The sequence below is a fragment of the Entelurus aequoreus genome, linkage group LG08 (genome assembly GCF_033978785.1).
Source record: "Entelurus aequoreus isolate RoL-2023_Sb linkage group LG08, RoL_Eaeq_v1.1, whole genome shotgun sequence".
NCBI classification, from domain to species: Eukaryota; Metazoa; Chordata; class Actinopteri; order Syngnathiformes; family Syngnathidae; genus Entelurus; species Entelurus aequoreus.
Genome location: NC_084738.1, coordinates 26,900,363 through 26,926,793, shown reverse-complemented (window position 1 = coordinate 26,926,793; position 26,431 = coordinate 26,900,363). Strand labels below are relative to the sequence as shown.

The window sequence follows — 26,431 nt, the reverse complement described above, 5'->3', positions numbered from 1 at the left end:
TCTTAAAAAGTGACAACACATATAATGATGTATTGAAATGTGATGTCACTCTTTTTTATGTCACTACATGGCTTTGGGGGTGAGGCCAATGCTTCAGTTTTTGACAATTAACTTTAGTGTTTGCCTTTTCTGTGGCTCGAGAGCTTTATACAGACCACTAAAGTGTAACAATTGTAGCTGATTGAGCTAAATAGATGGGGCTTCCCTTTCCGTTACCTACGGTAACAAAGTTGTGGAGGAAGATTTCACGCCCTAAATGGCAGTTTGTTTGTTTGCAGACCCAATGAAAGAAAAGTAAATGGCAATCACCGGAAGCAACTAAATTTCTTTTAGGAAGAATGGAAGTGCAAGGTGACGGACAGCACAATGGTCCAATTCGTAAGTACCCACAGCTATTGCGGATAAAACTGTTCAATCATATACGTAATGGTCTTGATCTAATTAGATCCAAATAACAAGTGCCAAATAGTTCATGCTGACTATAAAATTGAGTGTACTTTTAGTGGGTGTTGCAGGTGAACTACTAACTTTGCGTGTACAATTGATAACAATTGCAAAAGTCGTGCAGCCCGCCCTATTTAAAGGAGGGTTTTGCTTATTTCCCACCACGTTCATGTTATCATGCTCCTACCTGTGGCATTTTGGTAGGATTTTAAACATGGAGCACACAAGTGGAACTTTGATTTACGAACCCCTCTATTAGAACTTTTTCCACGGTGGGAGAGGGGTTAGTGCGTCTGCCTCACAATACGAAGGTCCTGGGTTCGATCCCGCGCTCGGGATCTTTCAGTGTGGAGTTTGCATGTTCTCCCCGTGACTGCGTGGGTTCCCTCCGGGTACTCCGGCTTCCTCCCACCTCCAAAGACATGCACCTGGGGATAGGTTGATTGGCAACACTAAATGGGCCCTAGTGTGTGAATGTGAGTGTGAATGTTGTCTGTCTATCTGTGTTGGCCCTGTGATGAGGTGGCGACTTGTCCAGGGTGTACCCCGCCTTCCGCCCGAATGCAGCTGAGATAGGCTCCAGCACCCCCCGTGACCCCCAAAATTAGATAAAACCAAATATGCCTCTGTGTGCGAACCATGTCTGTGTGGACGAACGTTTCACTCAGGCACCTGAAGGCAAGAAAGCAGGGCGAAACATTATTGGGAAGGCGAAGACTTCTACTTTACTTTCTGCAGAGAAGAGTCATGTCTCAACACTCCAGCCTGTATGCCTTTTCTTTGTTTTTTTGCCTTTTGACAAGTTTTGTCCATCTTGCTCACTCAATAAGAGTGCAAAAAACTCAAAAGACTAGTGTGAAAAGAAGGAGCGAAACGCTGAAGAGTAAAAGAAAAAAAAAGCATACTATTTACAGTACATTAATGGTGCTCACAAGCATGACCACATCACAGCACAATAAGTGACCACACCTTTGCTTGGAAAATGCCAGAGCAGGATTATATCACAGTAACGGAGAAGACACTTTTTCTCCTCTTGTTATAGCGTGGCCCCTCGCTCTTGCAAACAAAAACATGCAGACGAAGCTCCCCCTCCTGTTCCATCTCCCGCTGTCTGCTCCTTTCTCTTCTGCTCCTCTGCCAATATCAATTTGGGTGCATTTTAAATTTTTAAATGTTTATTATTGTAGCAATATTGTTGTTAAAGTTAGGGATTTTTGTGATTTTGTTTGTAAGAAGGCACCATAACCTACTCAGTGGCCTAGTGGTTGGACTGTCCGCCCTGAGATCGGTAGGTTGTGAGTAGAGATGTCCGATAATATCGGCCGATATATGCGTTAAAATGTAATATCAGAAATTATCGGTATCGGTTTTTTATTATCGGTATCTTTTTAAAAAAAAATTTTTAACATTTTTTTTATTTTATTAAATCAACATAAAAAACACAAGATACACTTACAATTAGTGCACCAACCCAAAAAAACTCCCTCCCCCATTTACACTCATTCACACAAAAGGGTTGTTTCTTTCTGTTATTAATATTCTGGTTAAATGATAAATGGGTTATACTTCTATAGCGCTTTTCTACCTTCAAGGTACTCAAAGCGCTTTGACAGTATTTCCACATTTACCCATTCACACACACATTCACACACTGATGGCGGGAGCTGCCATGCAAGGCGCTAACCATGCAGCAGCCATCAGAGGCAAAGGGTGAAGTGTCTTGCCCAAGGACACAACGGACGTGACTAGGATGGTAGAAGGTGGGGATTGAACCCCAGTAACCAGCAACCCTCCGATTGCTGGCACAGCCACTCTACCAACTTCGCCACGCCGTCCCCTGGTTCCTACATTATATATCAATATATATCAATACAGTCTGCAAGGGATACAGTCCGTAAGCACACATGATTGTGCGTGCTGCTGGTCCACTAATAGTACTAACCTTTAACAGTTAATTTTACTAATTTTCATTCATTACTAGTTTCTATGTAACTGTTTTTATATTGTTGTACTTTCTTTTTTATTCAAGAAAATGTTTTTAATTTATTTATCTTATTTTACTAATTTTACCTGGTTGTCCAAATTAGGCATAATAATGTGTTAATTCCACGACTGCATATATCGGTATCGGTTGATATCGGTATCGGTAATTAAAGAGTTGGACAATATCGGAATATCGGATATCGGCAAAAAGACATTATCGGACATCCCTAGTTGTGAGTTCAAACCCCGGCCGAGTCATACCAAAGACTATAAAAATGGGACCCATTACCTCCCTGCTTGGCACTCAGCATCAAGGATTGGAATTGGGGGTTAAATCACCAAAAATGATTCCCGGGCGCAGCTACCGCTGCTGCCCACTGCTCACCTCACGTCCCAGGGGGTGAACAAGGGGATGGGTCAAATGCAGAGGACAAATTTCACCACACCTAGTGTGTGTGTGACAATCATTGGTACTTTAACTTTAACTTTACTTTAGTGACTTCTGTCTGTGTGCAAGCGTGTCTGCAGAGCAGCACACACAGCAGCTTGTTGTTGTTTTGACTTTGTTATTACATAGAAAGTTAATCATCACCCCCTTGTTATGTCTGTTTGATATAAAGTACCTTAAAGTATTTTATATTGTGTTCCAAGTGTAGAAACCATAACTAAAATAAGGGCTTTTAAAGTTAAAGTCCCACTGATAGTCACACAAACACTAGGTGTGGTGAAGTTACTCTCTACATTTGACCCTTCCCCTTGTTCCACCCCCTTGAGGTGAGGGGAGCAGTGAGCAGCAGCGGTTGCCGCGCTCGGGAATCATATTGTTGATTTAGCCCCCAATTCCAACCCTTGATGCTGAGTGCCAAGCAGGGGGGTAAGTCCCATTTTTATAGTCTTTGGTGTGACTCAGCTAGGGTTTGAACTCACGACATACCGATCTCAGGGCGTACACTATAACCACAAAACCACTAAGCAGGCTTGTCCAGGCTGGAACCTATTATTCATGTTTACATAGTTTTTTATGGAATTCTGCTTCACTATACAAACTTTTCAATATACAAACCAGTTTAAAAAACAATTTGTAAATAGAGGTTCCACTTTTCTGAGCATTTTAGAAGCTGTCCTGAAATGCAATCTATAACAGAACCCAATTTTTGTGCGCCAAAGGTGGACTCTGGTATGAGCTCAAAATATCCAGACACAAGAAAATGCATACTGCTTTTATTCCGATGCGTGACTTCTTCCAGTAAGTGAAAACCAGTGGTGGTCAACCAAGCTAAAATGGCTGTTGTACAGCAAGCAGCGCGCGCAACATCTGAGTACAAAAGAGGCTTAAATCTTCCTGCAATGGATAAATATGCATCGTTTTTGGCTTGGGTAAGGTTGCATTTCATGATTTAACTTTGCTTCTACTGATATTTGTTGCTGTTGCATACGCTGTTTATGAGTAGCGTGTTTTCCCCGTCTTACTCAAAATATAACTATATATGTCAACATTGTGTATGTGCTGAAAGCTTCAATTATGATCGTTGGCTTTGGTAGAAGCTTAACTCTTATAGGTTTTGCTGACATTTGCTTTCTTTCTCGCCGAGTCGGTGCTTTTCGAGACACTTGTAGCAAACACGTCTTTAAGAAATACAAATTATATCAAGACAATACTTAAAGGCCTACTGAAATGAAATGTTCTTATTCAAACGGGGATAGCAGGTCCATTCTATGTGTCATACTTGATCATTTCGCGATATTGCCATATTTTTGCTGAAAGGATTTAGTAGAGAACATCGACGATAAAGTTTGCAACTTTTGGTCGCTGATAAAAAAGCCTTGCCTGTACCGGAAGTAGCGTGACGTCACAGGTTGTGGAGCTCCTCACATCTGCACATTGTTTACAATCATGACCACCAGCAGCGAGAGCGATTCGGACAGAGAAAGCGACGATTACCCCATTAATTTGAGCGAGGATGAAAGATTTGTGGATGAGGAAAGTGAGAGTGAATAATTAGATGGCAGTGGAAGCGATTCAGATAGGGAAGATGCTGTGAGAGGCGGCTGGGACCTGATATTCAGCTGGGAATGACTAAACCAGTAAATAAACACAAAACATATATATACTCTATTAGCCACAACACAACCAGGCTTATAGTTAATATGTCACAAATTAATCCGCATAACAAACACCTCCCCCCTCCCGTCCATATAACCCACCAATACAACTCAAACACCCGCACAACACACTCAATCCCACAGCCCAAAGTACCGTTCACCTCCGTAAAGTTCATACAGCACATATATTTCCCCAAAGTTACGTACGTGACATGCACATAGCGGCACGCACGTACGGGCAAACGATCAAATGTTTGGAAGCCGCAGCTGGTACTCACGGTAGCGCGTCTGCTATCCAACTCAAAGTCCTCCTAGTAAGAGTCCAGCCGGCCGCTAATACACCGCTTCCCACCTACAGCTTTCTTCTTTGCTGTCTTCATTGTTCATTAAACAAATTGCAAAAGATTCACCAACATAGATGTCCAGAATACTGTGGAATTTTGCGATGAAAACAGACGACTTAATATCTAGCCACAATGGTGTCCCAATATGTCCGCACAATCCGTGACGTCACACGTAAACGTCATCATACCGAGACGTTTTCAGCAGAATATTTCGCGGGAAATTTAAAATTGCACTTTACTAATCTAACCCGGCCGTATTGGCATGTGTTGCAATGTTAAGATTTCATCATTGATATATAAACTATCAGACTGCGTGGTCGGTAGTAGTGGGTTTCAGTAGGCCTTTAAATGGGAAATAATAAACGTCAAAAGTACAAAAAACAAACCTTTAACGGAGTGATCATTGCAAACTCATGCATTCTTTGACTCTGCTCCCTTGGACTGGAGCGTGAGCTGCATGCTTTTCTCGTTTTTTCGTAAAATCTTGCACCCTTCCTCCCTTTTTAACTACCTCTCAAGGAACTCTGAAGAAACGTTAATACTTTTCGCGATTTGAACGATTCATACAGCCGAAAACAACACAAGCATAGGCCATTTTTTTCTTTGAGAAATTATGCCGAGTACCCATTGAGAGCAGAGCTAGCTTGACCACCACACAGATTGATTGGGCGGGACGTGAGTCGGACGTGACGTCAGTAAGATCCCAGCAATTACATGAAGTTTTTTGTCATACAAGAGATAGGTTGACATTATATCTCCCACATGAAAAAACAAACGCCATTAAAAAAAAAATTCAAAGAGCGAATTGCTGAACAGAAGATATGTCTAATATTGACACAGGCACGGAAGATCCTCCTTTCTCTTCCGTCGTTTTGCATTAATTGTGTCTTTCTGTGCCGCGGCATAGCCAGTTGTGTGCTAAAATATTTCAGACATGCTTGATATAGATTTCATGCTTGATAATTCCCATTGCAAGAGCTAAAGGATTATATTTGTATCTCCTACTGTTGTGGGAGTTCTAAACATCAACATATTTTCTGCATGTACTTTAAGACATGCTAAATGGATTGCGCTCTCTATTTTGTTAATTTAAGAGACATAGTCCGCTGCGCACAAACTTAACAGGTCAACTTTGCGTGCGCTATCATGTTTGCACGTCTCTTAATACACGCCCTATCAGGCTCTATATTTTTAACTCGGCAACATGTTTCAACTGTGTTTCAGGTCGCCGATTCCAACGAAGGCTAGGACGAGGAGCCCCAAATGTGGGCGCCCTTCGAGTCAATGTTTGTGTCTCCAACCAGGAGATCACCATTTCCTTTCAGGTGATCCCAAGGCAACCTGAAAACAATAGCAATGAAAACATTGACAACAACAATGTCGCCAATATGGAAGGCATTAATAGGAACCGTGGTGACAATGATAACAATCCTAGTAGTGATGACAATGATGGTGATATTGAAGACTTTGACGTCAGTAATGAAGACAGTGAAAACAACGATGCCAATAATGAAGGCAATGATAGCAGTAATGAAGAGAATATTGACGACAATGACAATTCTGATGACGATGATGCTAATGTTGAAGAGAATGATGACAATATGGACGACGATGATGCCAATGTTGAGGACAATGATGACAATATTGAGGACGATGATGAAGACAATGACGACAATATTGAGGACGATGATGAAGACAATGACGACAATATTGAGGACGATGACGCCGAAGACAATGACGACAATATTGAGGACGATGACGCTGAAGACAATGACGACAATATCGAGGACGATGATGCTGAAGACAATGACGACAATATTGAGGACGATGATGCTGAAGACAATGACGACAATATTGAGGACGATGACGCTGAAGACAATGACGACAATATTGAGGACGATGATGCTGAAGACAATGACGACAATATTGAGGACGATGATGCTGAAGACAATGACGACAATATTGAGGACGATGATGCTGAAGACAATGACGACGCCCATGTCGAAGACATTGACGACGATATTGAAGACAATTATGCCAATGTTGAAGACAATGACGACAATATTGACGACGATGATGACAATGTCGAAGACAACAATGACAATGTCGAAGACGATGACGACAATATCGAAGACGATGAGGAACATGTTGACAATGACGACAATGCCGAAGATAGCGACAATGATCCCAATCATGAAGGAAGCGAGGCAACAACAGAAGGAAGCGACAGCGACACAACTAGTATTCAAAGTGAGGACAATGATCACGTTGTCATTGAAAACCCAGAATTCAACATTTCAATGGGCATAATGCCATTTTTACACGGCAACATTATGCAGAACATTTTCGTCGAGTTCCATGGAACGAATACGGATGGTTTTGAATTTGACAATGCAGAGTAACAGGGAGGCAAGGGAACAAAACATGGAAGACTATGACATCAAAACAATGACAACATTGAAATGTCAAGTAAAAGTGTCAGGAAGGATTACTGTATGTACTCTATCATAGAACAGATGCAGGACCTTGTCTGGATCATTAAGGAAGAGGTTGACCCTGATATAAGTCTGAAGAAGACATTTGTCTTACATTCAGGGTTCACATATTTATACATGCACACTAACAGGTGACGCCAAATGTGTTCGCTTCAGGTGAGTCTGAGCTTTTCTTCCTGTCACTCACACACCAGACCTGGAGAGATGCAGCCATGACACAGCGTGTCTTAAAGGCTGGGCAAGTTAGCTAACAACAGAAGAAGAGTCGCGATTCCAATTTTAGAGTAGCTAAGAAATTCATAATTTTCGACTGCAATCTACAGTACCAGTTATGTCACTGATATTGGAAACATGATTTAAAGTATTGATTAATTCTTTTTTTGTGTTATTTTCCCACAAAAAATGGATCTTGGAAAAGGGGGATGTTCTCAGGGTCAGTTTATATTTTTGTTAATACAGTAATAGCTATGGGTGTCCTGAGCCAATATTAAAAATTAGATATCGGTCCAATATCAACCAAAAATCGTGTATCGGAATTTATCCGAATGGGTCAAAAGTGTTCAATATTAGCCTCCAATATGAAAAGTCCATTCCTGCCTTCGTTTCAGCAATTCTATCCAGCAGCAACCAGAGCCTGCCTGCATAGCCCACGTAAGATCGATTCATATAAGTCAGTTTCAAAGACGTTTCAAATGATTGTTCAGCTAAGGATGACGATCATCACAAAAGCTTGGAACTATTAATGATGCACAACTTGGAACTAGTAATGCTGCACATCAAGTAATAAAGAACTTTACATTATTAAACAAAACAATCATTTATACACTTAAACGTTTCTTGTTGCACTTGCACTTTCCTTAAAAGAAACACTAAACCAGGGGTGTCCAAAGTGCGGCCAATGGGCCAATTTTGGACTGGGGCTTGCCTTATTTAAAAAAAATAAAGGTTAACAATGGGATATATTAAAGGTTAATAATGGGATGTATTAAAGGGATCATATTAATTATATTTGTCCATAATTTAAAACATTTGTGGTCTACATAACATGTAATGGTGGTTCTTTGGTCAACATTTTGCATGGATTATGTTTTACAGATCATTTTCATGCTGCTTTCTGACCGTCTCTTAAGGATGCGCTGGTTTTATACACGTGCCTCCACTTCAACTACGTTTCTCCTCGTCATCCATGTTGTAGTTTTTAGCGCTTTAATAGCAAGTCTACAGACAGCTATAAGTTAGAACTATACGCTACTTCGTATTAGAAATGGCAACAGTGGAGGATGCATGTGCATGTACGAGCCAATCTGTCCCACAACAAGAGGATAGCAAAAAATAAGCTTATTGACAACAGTGTAGATTACAAAGGTGCACTTGTCCAAGGCACTTTGGGTAAATCTCTACCATATATGGATAATCCGCTGACGTCACACCTGGGAACAATGTCACACTTGGGGAAAATTCTAAGGTCATTTGGAGGATGTATGACGGAAGGCAATATTGTTTTATAAATATTTCCGCCATGCCTCCATAGTTTGATTTCAAATTGTTGGGACGTTGCAGATCCCAAATACACAAAAATAGATACCAATAGGTAAGCAAAGTTGGTTTTGCATAATAGGGCCCCTTTAAATTATTACAGTAATTTGTTTCATCACCTAAATGACAAAGTTTATGGAGCTTAAAATACAGTAAACTGGAGAGAAATACACTGGATTGGTCATAACAGCCTTTATGCACTGAATGTATCAAATTGGCACCCCATGTTCTTTGTGCTTCCCATAATACACTACCGTTCAAAAGTTTGGGGTCACATTGAAATGTCCTTATTTTTGAAGGAAAAGCACTGTACTTTTCAATGAAGATAACTTTAAACTAGTCTTAACTTTAAAGAAATACACTCTATACATTGCTAATGTGGTAAATGACTATTCTAGCTGCAAACGTCTGGTTTTTGGTGCAATATCTACATAGGTGTATAGAGGCCCATTTCCAGCAACTATCACTCCAGTGTTCTAATGGTACAATGTGTTTGCTCATTGGCTCAGAAGGCTAATTGATGATTAGAAAACCCTTGTGCAATCATGTTCACACATCTGAAAACAGTTTAGCTCGTTACAGAAGCTACAAAACTGACCTTCCTTTGAGCAGATTGAGTTTCTGGAGCATCACATTTGTGGGGTCAATTAAACGCTCAAAATGGCCAGAAAAAGAGAACTTTCATCTGAAACTCGACAGTCTATTCTTGTTCTTAGAAATTAAGGCTATTCCACAAAATTGTTTGGGTGACCCCAAACTTTTGAACGGTAGTGTAGATGTAAAATGGGTGTTAGCTTCCTTGCCGATAAAACATGGTAGCAATATGTGTCTGCTAGTTCACGATCATCCCACTTCTCACAGTGTGGCAAGTCAGAGTACTATGGTATGGGGGTTAATTTGTGTCTTTATTACGAAAGCTTTTTTTTGACACTGAATTTATGTAACCACATTTTTGGCGTTTGAATTTTGTGAACTGAATCTTTTTTTAAATAAAATTATGCTGACAATTTCATTGAAAGAATTCAGTGTTTTAAAATTCAGTCAATAAAAATTCAGTGTAAAAAAAAAATGTATACAAATTCAGTGTAAAAAGAATTCAGTGTTATAAAAATTTGCTGTTTCAGAATGCAAGACTCACTTCCGCTATATTAAGACAGAAGCAATCGATCCTGTCACAGAACCAGCCAATGATGTGTAAAGTTTGAAGTCACGTGACACGGGTATTGCAAAACAGCATAAAAAAAGCAGTTAACTGGGCTACCTTGGCATAATGGAAATGAACAGAATAGGGCAGAGTGGGCGGGGCTTGTTTACAGCGCAAAAAAGCCTGAAAGCGAGTGTCAGACAGAGGCAGAGTTCGAAAGAACATTGATATTGTATAGAAAATGTGGATGTTTGCATTTATGTTTCGCAGTGTTTGTTGCATCTTGGTTGTTCTTGCCCGATTATATCATGTTGATCAATAGGTGGTTTGTAGGAGTGCAACGTATATTATCAATATGCTTCATTTTATTGTTATTAAATTATATTGTAAATTCCACATTCTATATTTTATGTACATTCTGACTGTCATATAATTCAGTAAAATAACTAAAGTTAATTCCGTTGTTGAGATGTTCTGTTTAGTTTTTTACTGAAAGACACTTGAATGTACATGAAAATACCGAATTTGGGATTTACAATATTAGCTATGCACAATAAAACACTGAATATTTAAAATATGTGAACGTTGCTCCTCTACTACAGATCACGTACCTCCTTGATCGACATCTTTTATAATTGCACAAGAGCAACGAAAATGCAACAAACACGACGCAAAATAAAGGCAAAAGGATAAAATAAACGTTCACTTATTTAAAATAATATCACGGTTCCTTTGGTCACCGTAGTGTTGTTTATCTATTAATGACCAAACTTTGTCTTGTTAACAACGAGCTTCAGCTCAAACATGTATTCTTTCAAGAATGCATCGTAACCTGTCTTCTTCTTACGTTTACCTGAACATCATTATCCAGCACCATCTACTGGTCACATTGTGTATCACCGTCAGTTTAGCGGCATATTGTATCACTCACTATTAACCATTGGAATCATTTCTGTAGTTTAAAATATCCAGGGAGCCGCACTGAAATGTTAATTATGTTGTATTATGCCAAGTTAGGCCAGTTAACTGACTTTTATGCTGTTTTGCTAGATCTGCGTCATGTGACATCAAACTTGACACCTCATTGGCTGGTTTTGAGACACGCTCGATTGCTTTAGTCCTAGTTTGAGGAGTGAGTCTTGCTTTTTGAAGCAGCACATTTTTCGAAACTAAATTTTTCAGAACTTAATTTTTTTACACTGACATTTTATACACTGAATTTTAAAACACTTATATTTTTCAATGACATTGTCAGCATAATTTGGTGTGAAAATAATTCAGTTCACAAAATTGAAATGCAAAAAATTCAGTTACATAAGTTCAGCGTCAAAAAAACATGCCGTAATAAAGACACATTAACCTCAATACTACAGCGCCTACAACATCTCTTTTCTCTTTAGTCCGATTATCAAGAACAATGATGTCACACTTACCTAAAAAAACATTAAACCAACTGTAGATTTTACAGTTCATAAATCAGAATTTTATGCCGTAAAATTTCTACAACCAATATTTTGAAAAATTGTTACAAGCAGACTAGACAGTAAGCAACCCCCTCATTTTCCGCTTTCCACACAGACATGAATAAGAAGCAGCAAAATGTCTTATGTCAGTGTGCAAATTTTGGGATTTTTACTCAAGTAAATACATAACACTGTTTAATGGAAAATTATTAATATTGTAGTTGTATTTTTCTCATTCTGAACACAAATCCCTGGTCTTAAAGGCCTACTGAAACCCACTACTACCGACCACGCAGTCTGATAGTTTATATTTCAATGATGAAATCTTAACATTGCAACACATGCCAATACGGCCGGGTTAACTTATAAAGTGACATTTAAAATTTCCCGGGAAATATCCGGTTGAAACGTCGCGGTATGATGACGTATGCGCGTGACGAAGTCAGTATAACGGAAGTTATGGTACTCCGTAGAATCCTATACAAAAAGCTCTGTTTTCATTTCATAATTCCACAGTATTCTGGACATCTTTTGCAATTTGTTTAATGAACAATGAAGGCTGCAAAGAAGACAGTTGTAGGTGGGATCGGTGTATTAGCAGCGGACTACAGTAACACAACCAGGAGGACTTTGTTGGAGCGCTAGCCGCGCTAGCCGCCGACCTCACCTTGACTTCCTACGTCTCCGGGCCGCCAAACGCAACGGGTGAAGTCCTTCGTCCTTCTGCCGATCGCTGGAACGCAGGTGAGCACGGGTGTTGATGAGCAAATGAGGGCTGGCTGGCGTAGGTGGAGAGCAAATGTTTTTAGCATAGCTCTGTGCAGTGCGGTTGCTAAGTTAGCTTCAATGGCGTCGTTAGCACAGCATTGTTAACCTTCGCCAGCCTGGAAAGCATTAACCGTGTATTTACATGTCCACGGTTTAATAGTATTGTTGATTTTCTATCCATCCTTCCAGTCAGGGGTTTATTTTTTTGGTTTATATGCAGTTAAAGCACGATGCTATCACGTTAGCTCGTAGCTAAAGCATTTCGCCGATGTATTGTCGTGGAGATAAAAGGCACTGAATGTCCATTTCGCGTTCTCGACTCTCATTTTCAAGAGGATATAGTATCCGAGGTTGTTTAAAATACAAATCCGTGATCCAAAATAGAAAAAGGAGAGTGTGGAATCCAATGAGCCAGCTTGTACCTAAGTTACGGTCAGAGCGAAAAAAGATACGTCCATCACTGCCTCTCAAGTCCTTCACTGTAACGTTCCTCATCTACGAATCTTTCATCCTCGCTCAAATTAATGGGGTAATCATCACTTTCTCGGTCCGAATCTCTCTCGCTCCATTGTAAACAATGGGGAATTGTGAGGAATCCTAGCTCCTGTGACGTCACGCTACTTCCGGTACAGGCAAGGCTTTTTTTTTATCAGCGAGCAAAAGTTGCAAACTTTATCGTCGACTTTCTCTACTAAATCCTTTCAGCAAAAATATGGCAATATCGCGAAATGATCAAGTATGACACATAGAATGGATCTGCTATTCCCGTTTAAATAAAAAAAAAAAATCATTTCAGTAGGCCTTTAAATTGTATTCATTGTGGTCTTATAAAGTGTTGATTTGTGCTGATATCATATCGGATTGATATCGGCATCGGCCAATAATCATGGCTGCAATATCATATTAGAGGCGGAAAAAGTTGTAGTAGTAATAAAGACATTTCTGTAGAATTTTTTTACATGAAATATGATGACTGCCAAGAATGGCTTTAATCAATCAGTTTGGTTGAGGTACCACTTAATGTGGCCTACACTATGTAAAGTCCTTGTGGTAGTCTTTAGCTATAACTCTACTAATGCCATCTTGGTTTTCTTTGTGAGGTTTTCGTGTGAATCTACAGACCAAAATCTCTATAATTACTGTAGAATTTATTTTCAGCGTGAGGCTGCACATGCTGAAGCAATTAAATAATGGGATGAAGCTGCAATACAACTGCTGCTATGCTCATCTGCAACATGGCCTTCATTCACAGCAGCTTTTAACACAGTTAGTCAAAGCAGAGCGTATATGACAGTCCAATCCAACACTGGTAGCATCTGTATGCTAATGTGGGATGGAGTGAATAGGGATTCTGTGTATTCATCATCTACTGAGGCCGTCAGTGTTTTGTTGCCATCCGAATGACTTTAGTGTGTGATAACAAAGCTCTCAATCATGCAACCTACAGCTTCCTGTTGTTTCCTCTATTTGTTTTCAGCAACACAAACTTGCAATTGTACATATTTTGTGTTCCTCTTTATGCCACTTCTGCAATATGAACATTCCTCTTTTTTTGGTTTTATTCTCCAGCAGCAGATGTTTACTGGACTGACAACAGACTACCCAAAGCATTCCAGAACACGCCTGTGCTAAGTTGCAGTTTCCCATAAATATTATTGTACCTCAGGGATATTCAACCAAAATTTGTTTCACGGACCACATTTCCAGAAAGCAATGTAGTGTTTTTCAATAATCTGTTGCAAAAATGACATTCTTTCACAAGTGTTTTGAACTGAACTCGTGGGCCACTAGTTGAATAGCCCACATTATGAAAAAAAAGAGAACCTAAAATGGAACCTTGAGGAACACCCCTAGTATAACAAAATGACGAGTGACTGCATCTGAAGTAAACGAGCGACAGCAACAACTTTACTCTCCTTTAGTAAAGGAGATGACTTAATAGGATGCCCTAAGGGGCACCTCAGTGATGTAAACCACATGATTGGATCCCGGTGTTCTATGTTTGCTAGCAAAGGTAAAATGTCTTGGCAAGGATCGCCCATTTTCACGGCAAGGATGAGATGTATCAAGAGTGAACTTAATGTGGAAATGTGCGGTGCCTCACGCCAACTTCATGCTTCACGTAAGCACATTTTTACAGGCTATGAATACTTTGGCGACACTGAGGTGGTCATTTGCCAACATTTGATTTCAACAATGTAAAAAAGTTTGAGGCAAAGAGACACAATTAACTTTTTTGCCAATGCATTTAATGCAACATATTCATATTAATATTTGTGAGCATGTGAATTGATGTACTCATTCATCCTGTTCATTGTATTCTTGGGGCATTCAATGGTTCGCAACTGGATTGTTGGGTTTGTCTTAGAATATGTTTCACCTCTCATCCATGTAGGCCTCATCAGTTCATGCCCATAGACATAGATTGATCGGATTTAGTCTCAGACTTCTGACTAATCTAATTTATATAGGTAATCTTTTGCCACCTATTGCTTTCAAAATGTCTTCCTGTGAATCCACCACCAGTTTTGCCAGTCGGGCAGACAGCAGCTGCCGGTGAGTGTGGCACATTATGGCAGCTAAGACCATGCAGTAATGGCCCAACTTTGTGTCACATATGGCTGCTACTGCATTGTAATAATACATTGAGTATTCAAACAAGAGTCTAAAAGTCTTTTGTATCCATTATGATATGCTGGCATTTTTAACATAAAAGATTTCAAACATACTTTTACATCATTCACACATACAACTCTAATCTGGCTGTGAACAGGCTACAGTATGAATGCATTTTATTGTAAATTACACGTATCTTTATTAGGGATAACTTACCTCTTCTAAAGTTTTACGCATCATTGGAGCGATTATCTTATCAAACGAGGAGCAGCACTACTTTATCTCCAGTCCCCTTGTCTGTTTTGGTCTTGCACATCCTGTTACGTCTTCGGGGGTGCATAGCTGCGTTGGTAGCGTTCCTTCCAAGGCAGAAGACAAGCAGGAGTAGCGTGCAGGTATGATTAAGGTTTTTAATAAATTAAACGCAGGACAAAAATACAAAACTGAGGATGCTGGCAAGCGTGGAGCTAAAAAACCCAAAATGTCACCAAGGGTGAAAAACGAGGAATGCTAGAGTACAAAAATCACTAGAGCGAGGAGAAAAACCCGGAGAACGTAAATGTTGCCTATAGCAAACATTGACCTAGCAACTACTGCTGGGTGACAGGAAACTATAAAGGAGTGATTAACCAAAACACCTGGTGGGAACACTAATTGCAAAACTAAGACAGGTGAGAATCAGTGCCCATGGAAACCAACAGAAAACAGGGAAAAAGGGTGCACCCACGAAACAGACTAAAACAGAAAAACTACCAAACATAAATCATGCCATGACCCGGGTAACGGATCATGACACATCCATCTTCTTCACCTTCCTGACCCGACCATTCCTTTCTTATTGCAGCCTGTGTGCGGCTCTAGGAGCACACGCTGACAATCTCCCTCTTTCGTTTGCTCGAATGTATAAGGGAGCGTGGCCTGGGCATGCTCAGGCACACAAACAACTGCGATCAATTCCAGGTTGATTGGAATGTAACAACGAAATGGGCTTGGAATAGTGCGTTTAATATATCTGAATGTTTTCTTGCGTACACTGTTTTCTGCATTTGAACGTACACCTATTTTTAGTAGAAAATCCATGCGACTCTTAATACGTAAGGTCACTGGTCACCTGATGTCAAGGATTCCATTACTTCTGAGTCCCACACATAAATGTATACAGCCTCATTCATCAAACTTTGAGGTGTGGACCCTATTAAGTTGTGTATAAGTATAGTTAACTGCTGGTATTGACACTGAGCTGAAAGTTTCCATCCATTATTGACAATTACTATTACTAAAACGTTTGAACATTCATTTAGACAAATTTACTCAATGCAAAAGTAAAAATTTGGAATTATTGGTCATGCGGAACTCTGCCGCCTTCACCAAATTTAAAGTGTCCTCACCTTTTAATACAATACCCATTTGTTTCATTTCTGCTGAGTCTCTGAATTCTACATCGGGAGGAAACTCTTTGGCCTGGCCAGCGTCAACAACTCGTGTTCAGGTCTGCATGTCGGCCTGACCCAGAATTGGCCTGTCTCACAAAGTCACCCGACAAAGCCTTAGCCAAAGAGGATCACGCCCACGGAAAATAGTGGTGACTGAGTAATATTTAGTGTTATTATAGGCAGGAAGTGTGGAAGGGAAGAGAAGGTTTTGCCTGCTCTGTTAATGAAAGGTACGGGGAAGACGTGCATTTACTTTTATGGCTAGATGACGTGTCATTTGTCATCAAGGACAAACCCTGTCACCCCCAGTAAAAAGAGGAATTTGCATATTTACTGATCAAATATAGGGCAAAAACATGAAATGAGGCTGATGCAAGTCTTTCCTCTCTACTAAGTGTACCAGCAAGCGTTCCGTTCCTTCTTAGCGCACTGCGCTCAGCAATGAGGGCACTTGGCCGAATACAGGGCAGAAACCAATGTGATGGCCGTCTTTATTCGCATGACATCTTCAATATACTGTACAGTGCATCCGAATAGTATTCACAGCACTTTTCCCAAATTTTGTTGTCTTAGAGCCTTACTCCAAAATAGAATACATTCATTTTTGTCCCGATAATGACAATGTGAATTTTACATTTTTATTTTTATTTTTTTTTGCCAATTTAATTTAAAAAATAAAATAAAATAAAAAATCACACGTACATAGGTATTCACAGCCTTTGCTCAATAATTTGTTGAACAATTACAGCCATTTCACAGTCTTTTTGAATACGATGCCACAAGCTTGGCCCCTTCCTCTCTGCAGCACCTCTCAGGTTGGATGGGAAGAGTCGGTGCGCAGCCATTTTCAGATCTCTCCAGATCCAGAGATGTTCAATGGGATTCAAGTCTGGACTCTGTCTGGGCCACTTAAGGACATTTACAGAGTTGTCTTGAAGCCATTCCTTTGATATCTTGGCTGTGTGTTTAGAGTCGTCCTGCTGAAAGATGAACTGAGTCTGAGTTCAAGAGGCGCTCCGGAGCAGGTTTTCATCCAGGTTGTCTCTGTACATTGCTGCATTCATCTTTCCTTCTATCGAGACTGGTCTCCCAGTTCCTGTCACTGAAAAACATTTACACAGCACGATGCTGCCACCACCATGCTTCACTGTAGGGATGGTCTTGGCCTGGTGAAGACGTGCTCCAAACATGATGCCAGGCATTCATGCTGAATAATTTAATCTTTGTCTCATCAGACCGGATAATTTAGTTTCTAATGGTCTGGGGGTCTTTCACATACATTTTGGAAAACCTTTACAAAGGAATGGCAGCAGAGATGGTTGTCCTTCTGTCAGGTTCTCCTCTCTCCACAGAGGAATACTGTAGCTCTGACAGAGTGACCATCGGGTTCTTGGTCACCTCCCTGACTCAGGCCCTTCTCCCAAGATCACTCAGCTTAGACAGCCGGCCAGCATTTGGAAAAGTCTTAGTGGTTACAAACTTCTTCCATTTACCAACGATGGAGGCCACTGTGCTCATTGGGACCTTAGGAAGCAAATGTTTGTTATGTACACTTCCCCAGTTTTGTGCCTCGAGACTATCTTGTCTCAGAGTTCTATTGACAATTTTTTGGCTTCATTCTCGGTGTGTGTTCTTCTATGCACGGTCAAGTGTGGGACCTTTTATTTATAGACAGTTGTGTGCCTTTCCAAATCATGTCCAAACAACTGAATTTACCACAGGTGGACTCCAATTAGGCTGTAGGAATATATCAGGGATGATTAGTTGAAACAGGATGTACCTGAGCTCACTTTTGAGCTTCATGGCAAGGGCTGTCAATATGTATGTGATTTCTTTGTTGTTGTTTTTTTAAATACATTTGCAAAAACGTTTCACATTGAAATCATCTTGAATTGTCTGTAGAATTTTTAGGATAAAAATTAATGTATGCCATTTTGGAGGCTGTAACATAACAAAATGTGGAAAAAGTGAAGCGCTGTGAATACTTTCCAAATGCACTGTAATGTTTAGTTTGCAGAAACATTTACACCATGGCTTTTTTTTATAGCCCCTGTGTAAGTGTGACATCATATTATTGCTAATTGCACAATAAAATACAGATAAATCATACAGAGAGGTGAGGGGGCCTCGATGAGCTGGTAGGTGCTTGTCGCTACCATCTTTCTACAATGAAGTGCAGCGACAGGAAGTGCAAAACTCACAAAGCGACTGACACTTTTAAAACTAAAGGAAAATTAGGAAGTTTACAAAAAATGGAACAGCTGCTTCCTGGAGAAGGCATACACCCATGCATTCCTTTCCAAAACACAGTGGAACCTCAACTCAAGAGTGCCCCAACTTGAGAGTGTTTTGAGATAAAAGCTGTCTCTCAGCTAATTGTTATGCTTTGGTTGCAGAAACAAATTTGAGTTAAAAGCATCTTTGTCGTCATTTGCATAGTCAACTCATGCCACAGTGAACATCCGGTCTTATTCACGAGCATTAGCTTATAGATAGAGATGGACATATCTTTGTTTTTCAACCATGGGAAGGAAAAAAGTGAGTGTGAAGGACAGCACTGAGAAGAAGTGGATAATATCCATTGAATTAAAGAAAGACATAATCAAAAACATGATCGATTGCATCGCCATCTTGGGGAAACAATTCCAGTGTATCACTACTAGACTGCACCACACTAATGCAGAATGAGTCTAACGGCAGTCAACAATGTTAAAATCTTATCTAAATTGTGGATATTTAGCCATGAAAATATGGAGAAGCTGCTTATAGTTGTGTTTGATTGCAAAGCAGCTGCAAGGAGATACCGTAGAAGTCGAATCTCCAATGCTAATGCTAATGCTGTACCTTATTATTACATTACTGTAGATGTTTGTAGTACATTCTATTGTATTGTTTTGTAAAATATGTATTATCTTAAAGTTGTTAAATTGTGCTGTTACATACAATAAATCACTTACCTGGAGTGAATTATTGTATTTATCCTGTTGTCCTGCATTGACGTTGATAAGATCATTGATCTCAGTTGACGTTGTGTGAAAGTTAAACTACACAGTCAACAGTCAATCACTGTATTGACCAAAATACACACTTAGAAGATAGTTTTTGTCCAGAATTTTTTAAATTTTTTTAATTTGGGGTCTACAGCCTTATTTGTTGGGCCAAATGACATCCCCTCAAAAGGCAAATAGCAGACTGTGAGTTATGATGCTAATGTTGTCTTACGGCTTATCTCGTATTTAAGAGTTGTATATACACTCCTGGCTAAATTGGAGCCCTAAACAGAATTTTCTTTGGTGGCCCCTTAACCCATTACAAAAAATGTCCACACTTTATTTATAAGAAATTGTTATACTTTTTTAAATCAAACTTGAATTTTTGGATGCATGTGTTGTGCTAAAACCAATTCATGAGATATAAAGTGTTCAATAACTTTTAAGTAAAAAAAAAAAACCTGGTATAAATGCCTTACAAGACCAGCACTCACTCGATAAAGTGAAAATTCTAGGGGAAAGATGTCATTAGACTATTTTCAGTGACAGAGCAGGAAAGGGCTAAGAATAGGGTTGCGGTAAAATGTAATCTGAATTGCCCTGTCATTTATTAATTGACATTTTACATGCACTTAATTACACAAAACGGGGCCCACCACGGATTACGAGGCACTGCTCACAGCCTGTGATGTGTATAGGGTGGGGCTGCCCTGTGGATACAAAATGTAAATTTTAAACAAAAAAACAAAGTTTGCCACATACTTTGTTTTTAAGTAAAGAGATTTGTGTACCACATGTGTCATCTATTCCACACAGTGAGTCAGTAGAAGCAGCACTACAACCCCACACTGCCTCTGCTCATACACCAAATTCATTTACTCTGTCAAAGCCGTAATTTATTGCCATGGATGATGCTTTTATATCCAGGCTGGATCACCACCAATGTCATTTCTCCCTCCAAATCAAAAGCAGGAAAATGCATTAAGCCTGCAAGAGACAGCACAGTAGAACGTCTGCATTTTTTTTTCATGCAACTTGAGCTCTGTTACCTACATCTGTCGGCATGATGTAGAGTTATTTTACAGAAATGGTTATAAAAATGGCACATGGTCATATTTATGGCTCTTTGCTGACGGGGCAAATTTAACGCTGCGCAGAAATGTTCAGTCTTAACCTCAAACAGCTTGATCACATATGGGAGCTGTTTAAAATCTATCATCTGCAGCGCCGTATAACATCTCTGTAGACCAGCCTGTGTAAAAATGTGGTTTCACTTTTATCAAAACAAGATTTGACAGTGCTTCTGTTGTGGTAACAGAAATAGCTGTCAAGTCTCCGCCCCGCAAAATTAACGCAGTGAGGTCATCCTGTAAGAGACTACCACGGCTACTGGTTTGAAAGAACGAATGGTAGTAGGGCCATCACCCGCCATTTGAATGAAAAATACTAAAATAAAAGATTTGAATAAACTCAAATAATCAATTTCATCCAGTGCAATTTACATCATTCAGTACATAGTTCATATCTAATACAGAGCAGTGACTAAATGTGAAATAAATGTGTATGACTGAACTTCATCAGTCACTACAATTTTTAGTTTTAGACATAACTATGGTATTTGTGCTCTGCAAATCCTACCTAGGAACAGGCGGCAAGGCATTGTAACCAGAAGCAGGAAATCGAGCAATTCTGTTCTTGTACATTCTTGTTAGATAGTCACAATTAGGGATGTATACCTTTCACATTTGAATCAATACGGTACCGGCTCCCACAACCTGGGAATTGATAATGGTTTCCAGCTTTGACAAAAGTCCTATTATAGTTAAGTTTCGATCCTAATCACGGCCGTTGTGTCTTGGGCAAGACACTTTGCCCACCTTGGTCCCAGTGGCACCTACACTGGTGTATGAATGTGCAGGACTCCATTAAAAAAGAGATTATTATTTTCAAAGGCACTTTCTTGGTTAAATAAAGGTTAAAAAAATAAATAAAAGGACTCCAATTCTGTAGATGACTTCACGCCAAGAGGGGGCTGCATATCAAGTCTGGCGATGGAAATGGGGTCTCCCAAGTACAGTTAGTTATCTACCCATTACCTAAAAACTAATTGATATTATGGGAAAAGACTGTCAAATTCATTTTCAGGAGAAAAAATACAGAAAAACAACTTGTTGGTGAAATTTGAACGCTATGGGTCCCCTATGTATTCGTCCCACTTTTGCATGCACTCTGGACTATTATTAAAGTAAGGGTCTGTTCACTGTAAGCAGAGGTGGGTACGCGCTACATTTACTCCGTTACATCTACTTGAGTAAGTTTTGGGATACATTGTACTTCTAAGAGTAGTTTTAATGCAACATACTTTTACTTTTACTTGAGTATATTTATAGAGAAGAAACGCTACTTTTACTCCGCTCCATTTATCTACATTCAGCTCGCTACTCGCTACTGATTTTTATCGATCTGTTAATGCACGCTTTGTTTGTTTTGGTTTGTCTGAAAGACCTTCAAAGTAGGATCTATGCATGCCTGCGTTTCACCAATCAGATGCAGTCACTGGTGACGTTGGACCAATCAAACAGAGCAAGGCGGTCGCATGACTGTCACACGTGGACCCCGACTTAAACAAGTTGAAAAACTTATTCGGGTGTTACCATTTAGTGGTCAATTGTAAGGAATATGTACTGTACTGTGCAATCTACTAATAAAAGTTTCAATCAATCAATCAAAAGTGTGAAGGAAAAAAGACACTTTTTTATTTCAATCGTACCTCTCTCAAAAGCCTAAAGACTGACCGCACAGTTCCTGTCTTCACAATAAAAGTGCCGCTCCATCGCGCCTGCGCTAACAAAATAAGAGTCTCCGAAAGCCAGCGCAAAGAAGCTAGCAAGCTACGGAGTTTGCCGCCAATGTATTTCTTGTAAAGTGTATAAAAACGAATATGGAAGCTGGACAAATAAGATGCCAAAAACCAAACACTTTCATGGAGTATTAGACAGAAAGGAGGAACTTTTTTTCTCTTCCATTTGAAAACGTGGACGTTATCAGCACTACTGTCTGATTCCAATCAATGCAAGTCATCAGAATCAGGTAATACACCAACTTATATTCTTGTCTTCATGAAAGAAAGGAATCTATATGTTAAACATGCATGTATATTCATTAAAACACCTTTAACATGTGAACAAAAACGGCTAAATAAATAAATATAAATTATATACTGTATATAATAAATGTATGTATATGTATATATGTATATATATATATATATATATATATATATATATATATATATATATATATATATATATATATATATATATATATATATATATATATATATATATATATATATATATATATATATATATATATATATGTATGTGTGGGAAAAAATCACAAGACTATTTCATCTCTACAGGCCTGTTTCATGAGGGTTTCCTCAATCATCAGGAGATTTTAATGGAAGCATTCACATACCATGGTTTATATAGGGCACAGAGCGGGTGGGTACAGGCAGGCGTAGGGGCGTGGTGATTGGCTCATGTGTTACCTAGGAGGTGTTTCCTTCTGTGACGGCATGCTGATACAATTTCGCTGCGCTTGTTGAGGGATGACAAGTCTGGACTGTATATAATGAACAGTTTCTCTTTTAAGCATAGGTTGCATCTTTTATTACCACTGTTGTAAGGTGTGCTGGATGCAAGAATTTGCCATGTTATCGAATATTCAACATTATTGTCTTTGAGATTCCAAATGTGTTTACTGAGTTCTGTAGTGTTCCGCAAGCTTTTGCTTCTGAACGAGGCTTTGTGATTGTTCCATCTGGTTTTGAATACTCCCTCAGTTAATCCTACATATGTGTCGGATGTGTTAATGTCCTTGCGTGTTACCTTTGCTTGGTAAACGACTGATGGTTGTAAGCACCCCCCGTTGAGAGGGCAATCAGGTTTCTTGCGGCAGTTACAGCCTTTGTCGGTTTTGGAGTCGTTCTGCCTAGTGGTGGACGGCTCCTTTTCAATTGCTTTATTGTGGTTTGAAATGATACTTTTTTTTTATTTCAATGTACTATTATTTAATGTATATTATTTTTTTAGTTGCTTAAGAGATATTCCTGGCTCTAAATTTGCTCATTGCTATTTTTATGTTTTTGTGCATTATTTGTTGCCGTCATCATTAAACGAACAGGTTACTCATCAGTTACTCAGTACTTGAGTAGTTTTTTCACAACATACTTTTTACTTTTAGTCAAGTAAATATTTGGGTGACTACTCTTTACTTTTACTTGAGTAATGCATCTCTAAAGTAACAGTACTTTTACTGGAGTACATTTTCTGGCTACTCTACCCACCTCTGACTGTAAGCAACTAAATTACTTTACAATTTGGGAAATAACAATGATCACCTGCTTCCAATTAACGCCCAGGCTTCTTTGTGGTTTAAGTACTTAAACACTGTGACTGTAATTAGATCATTTATATTGTGTATGCTTTAGGGCAAGCTACAAGGGTACAAAAGTAGCATCTGTCAACGTACCACCTCAATGACAAAGCCTTTGTTCCTCTTCAATAGTGTACTAAAAGGCAGAAATCAAACAATTCTAGAGCTCACCTCTGAGTTCAGTTGTAGCTGTGCAGTTGGACGAGGCCTTCCAGCGATCCTGGTGCTTTTTAAACTCCTGAACCCGACATATGTAGAGACCTCGGTCATCCTCCGACACGTTTAAAATCAGCAAGTCAAAGATCTTCCCCTGCTTCACCACCGTCAGCTTCATCTTTGGCCTCGAGAAGCTCTTGGTGTAGTTCCCATAGAAACGGGCCTTTCTCATGTTGACGCGAGCGATGAGGAGTTCATCATCCAGCCTATCTGACCCCGCTGGCAGGAAGGTCCACTTCACTACGGGTAAAGCGGCGTTGCGGCGTCGTTGGGACACGACGCATTTGAGTGTGATGTTTTGGCCCTCCTGGGCCACCATGAAGGGGGAAGGGCTGATGGTGACGTTTATGGCAGAACACAAATCTAAGGAAACAATAGCAAGAAATATAAGCTAATCACATTTTAGTGGCAAATTTCCACAGAGTTAGCAGCGTTTGTCACTTGCAGTTCACATTACAGTTGTACCTCAACTTAAGAGTGTTTTGAGATAAAAGCTGTGTCTCAGGCTAATTGTTATGCTTTAAGCTACGAGAACATTTGAGTCACAAGACTGTTAGAAAACCATTTCAGGTGACTACCTCATGAAGCTCATCGAGAGAATGCCAGGAGTGTGCAAAGCAGTAATCAGAGCAAAGGGTGGCTATTTTGAAGAAAGTAGAATATAAAACATGTTTTCAGTTATTTCACCTTTTGTTGTTAAGTACATAACTCCACATGTGTTCATTCATAGTTTTGATGCCGCCAGTGACAATCTACAAAAGAGGGTGTGTCCAAACTTTTGACCTGTACTGTATATATATATATATATATATATATATATATATATATATATATATATATATATATATATATATATATATATATATATATATATATATATATACATACAGTGTGTATATATATATATATATATATATATATATATATATATATATATATATATATATATATATATATATATATATATAGTGTGTATATATATATATATATATATATATATATATATATATATATATATATATATATATATATATATATATATATATATATATATATATATATATATATATATATATATGTACAGTATATATACCCGCAGACAATTTTTTTTTTTCTCAAATAAAGTGGCTCCTGAGTCAAAATAACTGCCCAGGCTTGTTATAGCTAGAGATGAACATGACTTCCTGGAGAAGGCATACACCCATGAATTTCTTATACACAGTGGTACTTCAATTTAAGAGTGCCTCAACTTAAGAGTGTTTTGAGATAAGAGCATCTTCTCCTCTTTCTTCTTCTTGTTTTATGGCGAAACACTCAAACTTTTTTGTAATGCTTTAGTTGCAAGCGAAACATTTGAGTTGCAAGCATCCTCGTCATCAGTTGGAGTAGTCTACTAATGTCACAGTAAACCCTGTAAGGGCCGACCAAAACATCTGTTTCTATTTGCTAGCATTAGCTTATAGCTATAGATCAACATAACTTTGTTTTCCAACCATGGGAAGGAGGAAAGTGAGTGTGAAGGATAGTGCTTAGAAGAAGAAATGTATGATATTCATCAAATCAAAGTAATAAATAATCAAAAACTCGACAGAGCATTTGGTCGACTTGGCAAAGCAATATGAGCGTATCACTGCCAGTCTGCATCATACTGAAGCAGAATGAGTCTCATGCAAGCCAAGAACATTTATCCACAAAAATTTGACAATGTGATGCAAATCTACCTTGACCGGCCAGACTGTACCAGGTTAACACTGTCATGAAGGTATTAATTAAAAAAACAAAGTCCATTATTGTAGTTTGCAATAGTGTACAACTGTACCGTATCATGCTGAAAAGTGTCATTTTTTTTGTGATGAATACCCAATAATAGACACTTTGCATGACATTAAAATGAAATGCATTACCAGTTTTGTCATAAAGAATCTAAAGGAAAAATACAATTTGCTGTCACAGATGCAACTTGCAAGAGTACAGAATTAACCTTATAGGTCATATGATTATATATTGTAGACAGATTCTCTTTGTCACATCCTTTCTGATAGCATGCACTATAGTGAAGGACATAGTTTTCCTACCTCCAAAAAGCGCTTGAATCAGGAGAGCAAAGACCACAGAGGAGATCATTTTCCACGACTGCCGCCTCCATAAAGTTCAATGGTTGTGAGGAAAAGTGGCTTAAAGTTTCCTCCGCCTTCTTTTCCTCTTCTTCTCCCACTTTTCCTCCTCCAACAGAGCAGTGTAATATGAAACACTGCACACTATTTCTCCTCAGAACCTCCCCTGTGGCCCTCCCCCCTGCGGACTCACACACACAGGCACACCAAGAAAACACACACCAAAGGAAGGTGGGCACACACGCACACACACACACATTCTTTGCATCTGGAAACTGAGTGGGGAAACGTGAGTTCCTGTGTTTAGGATGGAGGGCGGTGGTGCAGGGTGACGCCGAGAAA

At 39.2% G+C, this 26,431-nt stretch overlaps 1 protein-coding gene across 1 annotated transcript in view; it reads right to left on the bottom strand.

Annotated features, from left to right (window-relative positions):
- Positions 1-26,188, bottom strand: part of LOC133655037 (V-set and transmembrane domain-containing protein 4-like) — a 37,130-nt gene extending 10,942 nt beyond the window's left edge. Inside the window, exons 1-2 of the mRNA XM_062054937.1 lie at positions 26,051-26,188; positions 23,931-24,338 (exon numbers count right to left, since the gene is read on the bottom strand). Of these exons, the coding sequence (XP_061910921.1) occupies positions 23,931-24,338; positions 26,051-26,099 (457 nt within the window). The 5' untranslated portion in view covers positions 26,100-26,188. The remainder of the gene's footprint in view (positions 1-23,930; positions 24,339-26,050) is intronic.
- Positions 26,189-26,431: the final 243 nt, after the last annotated feature.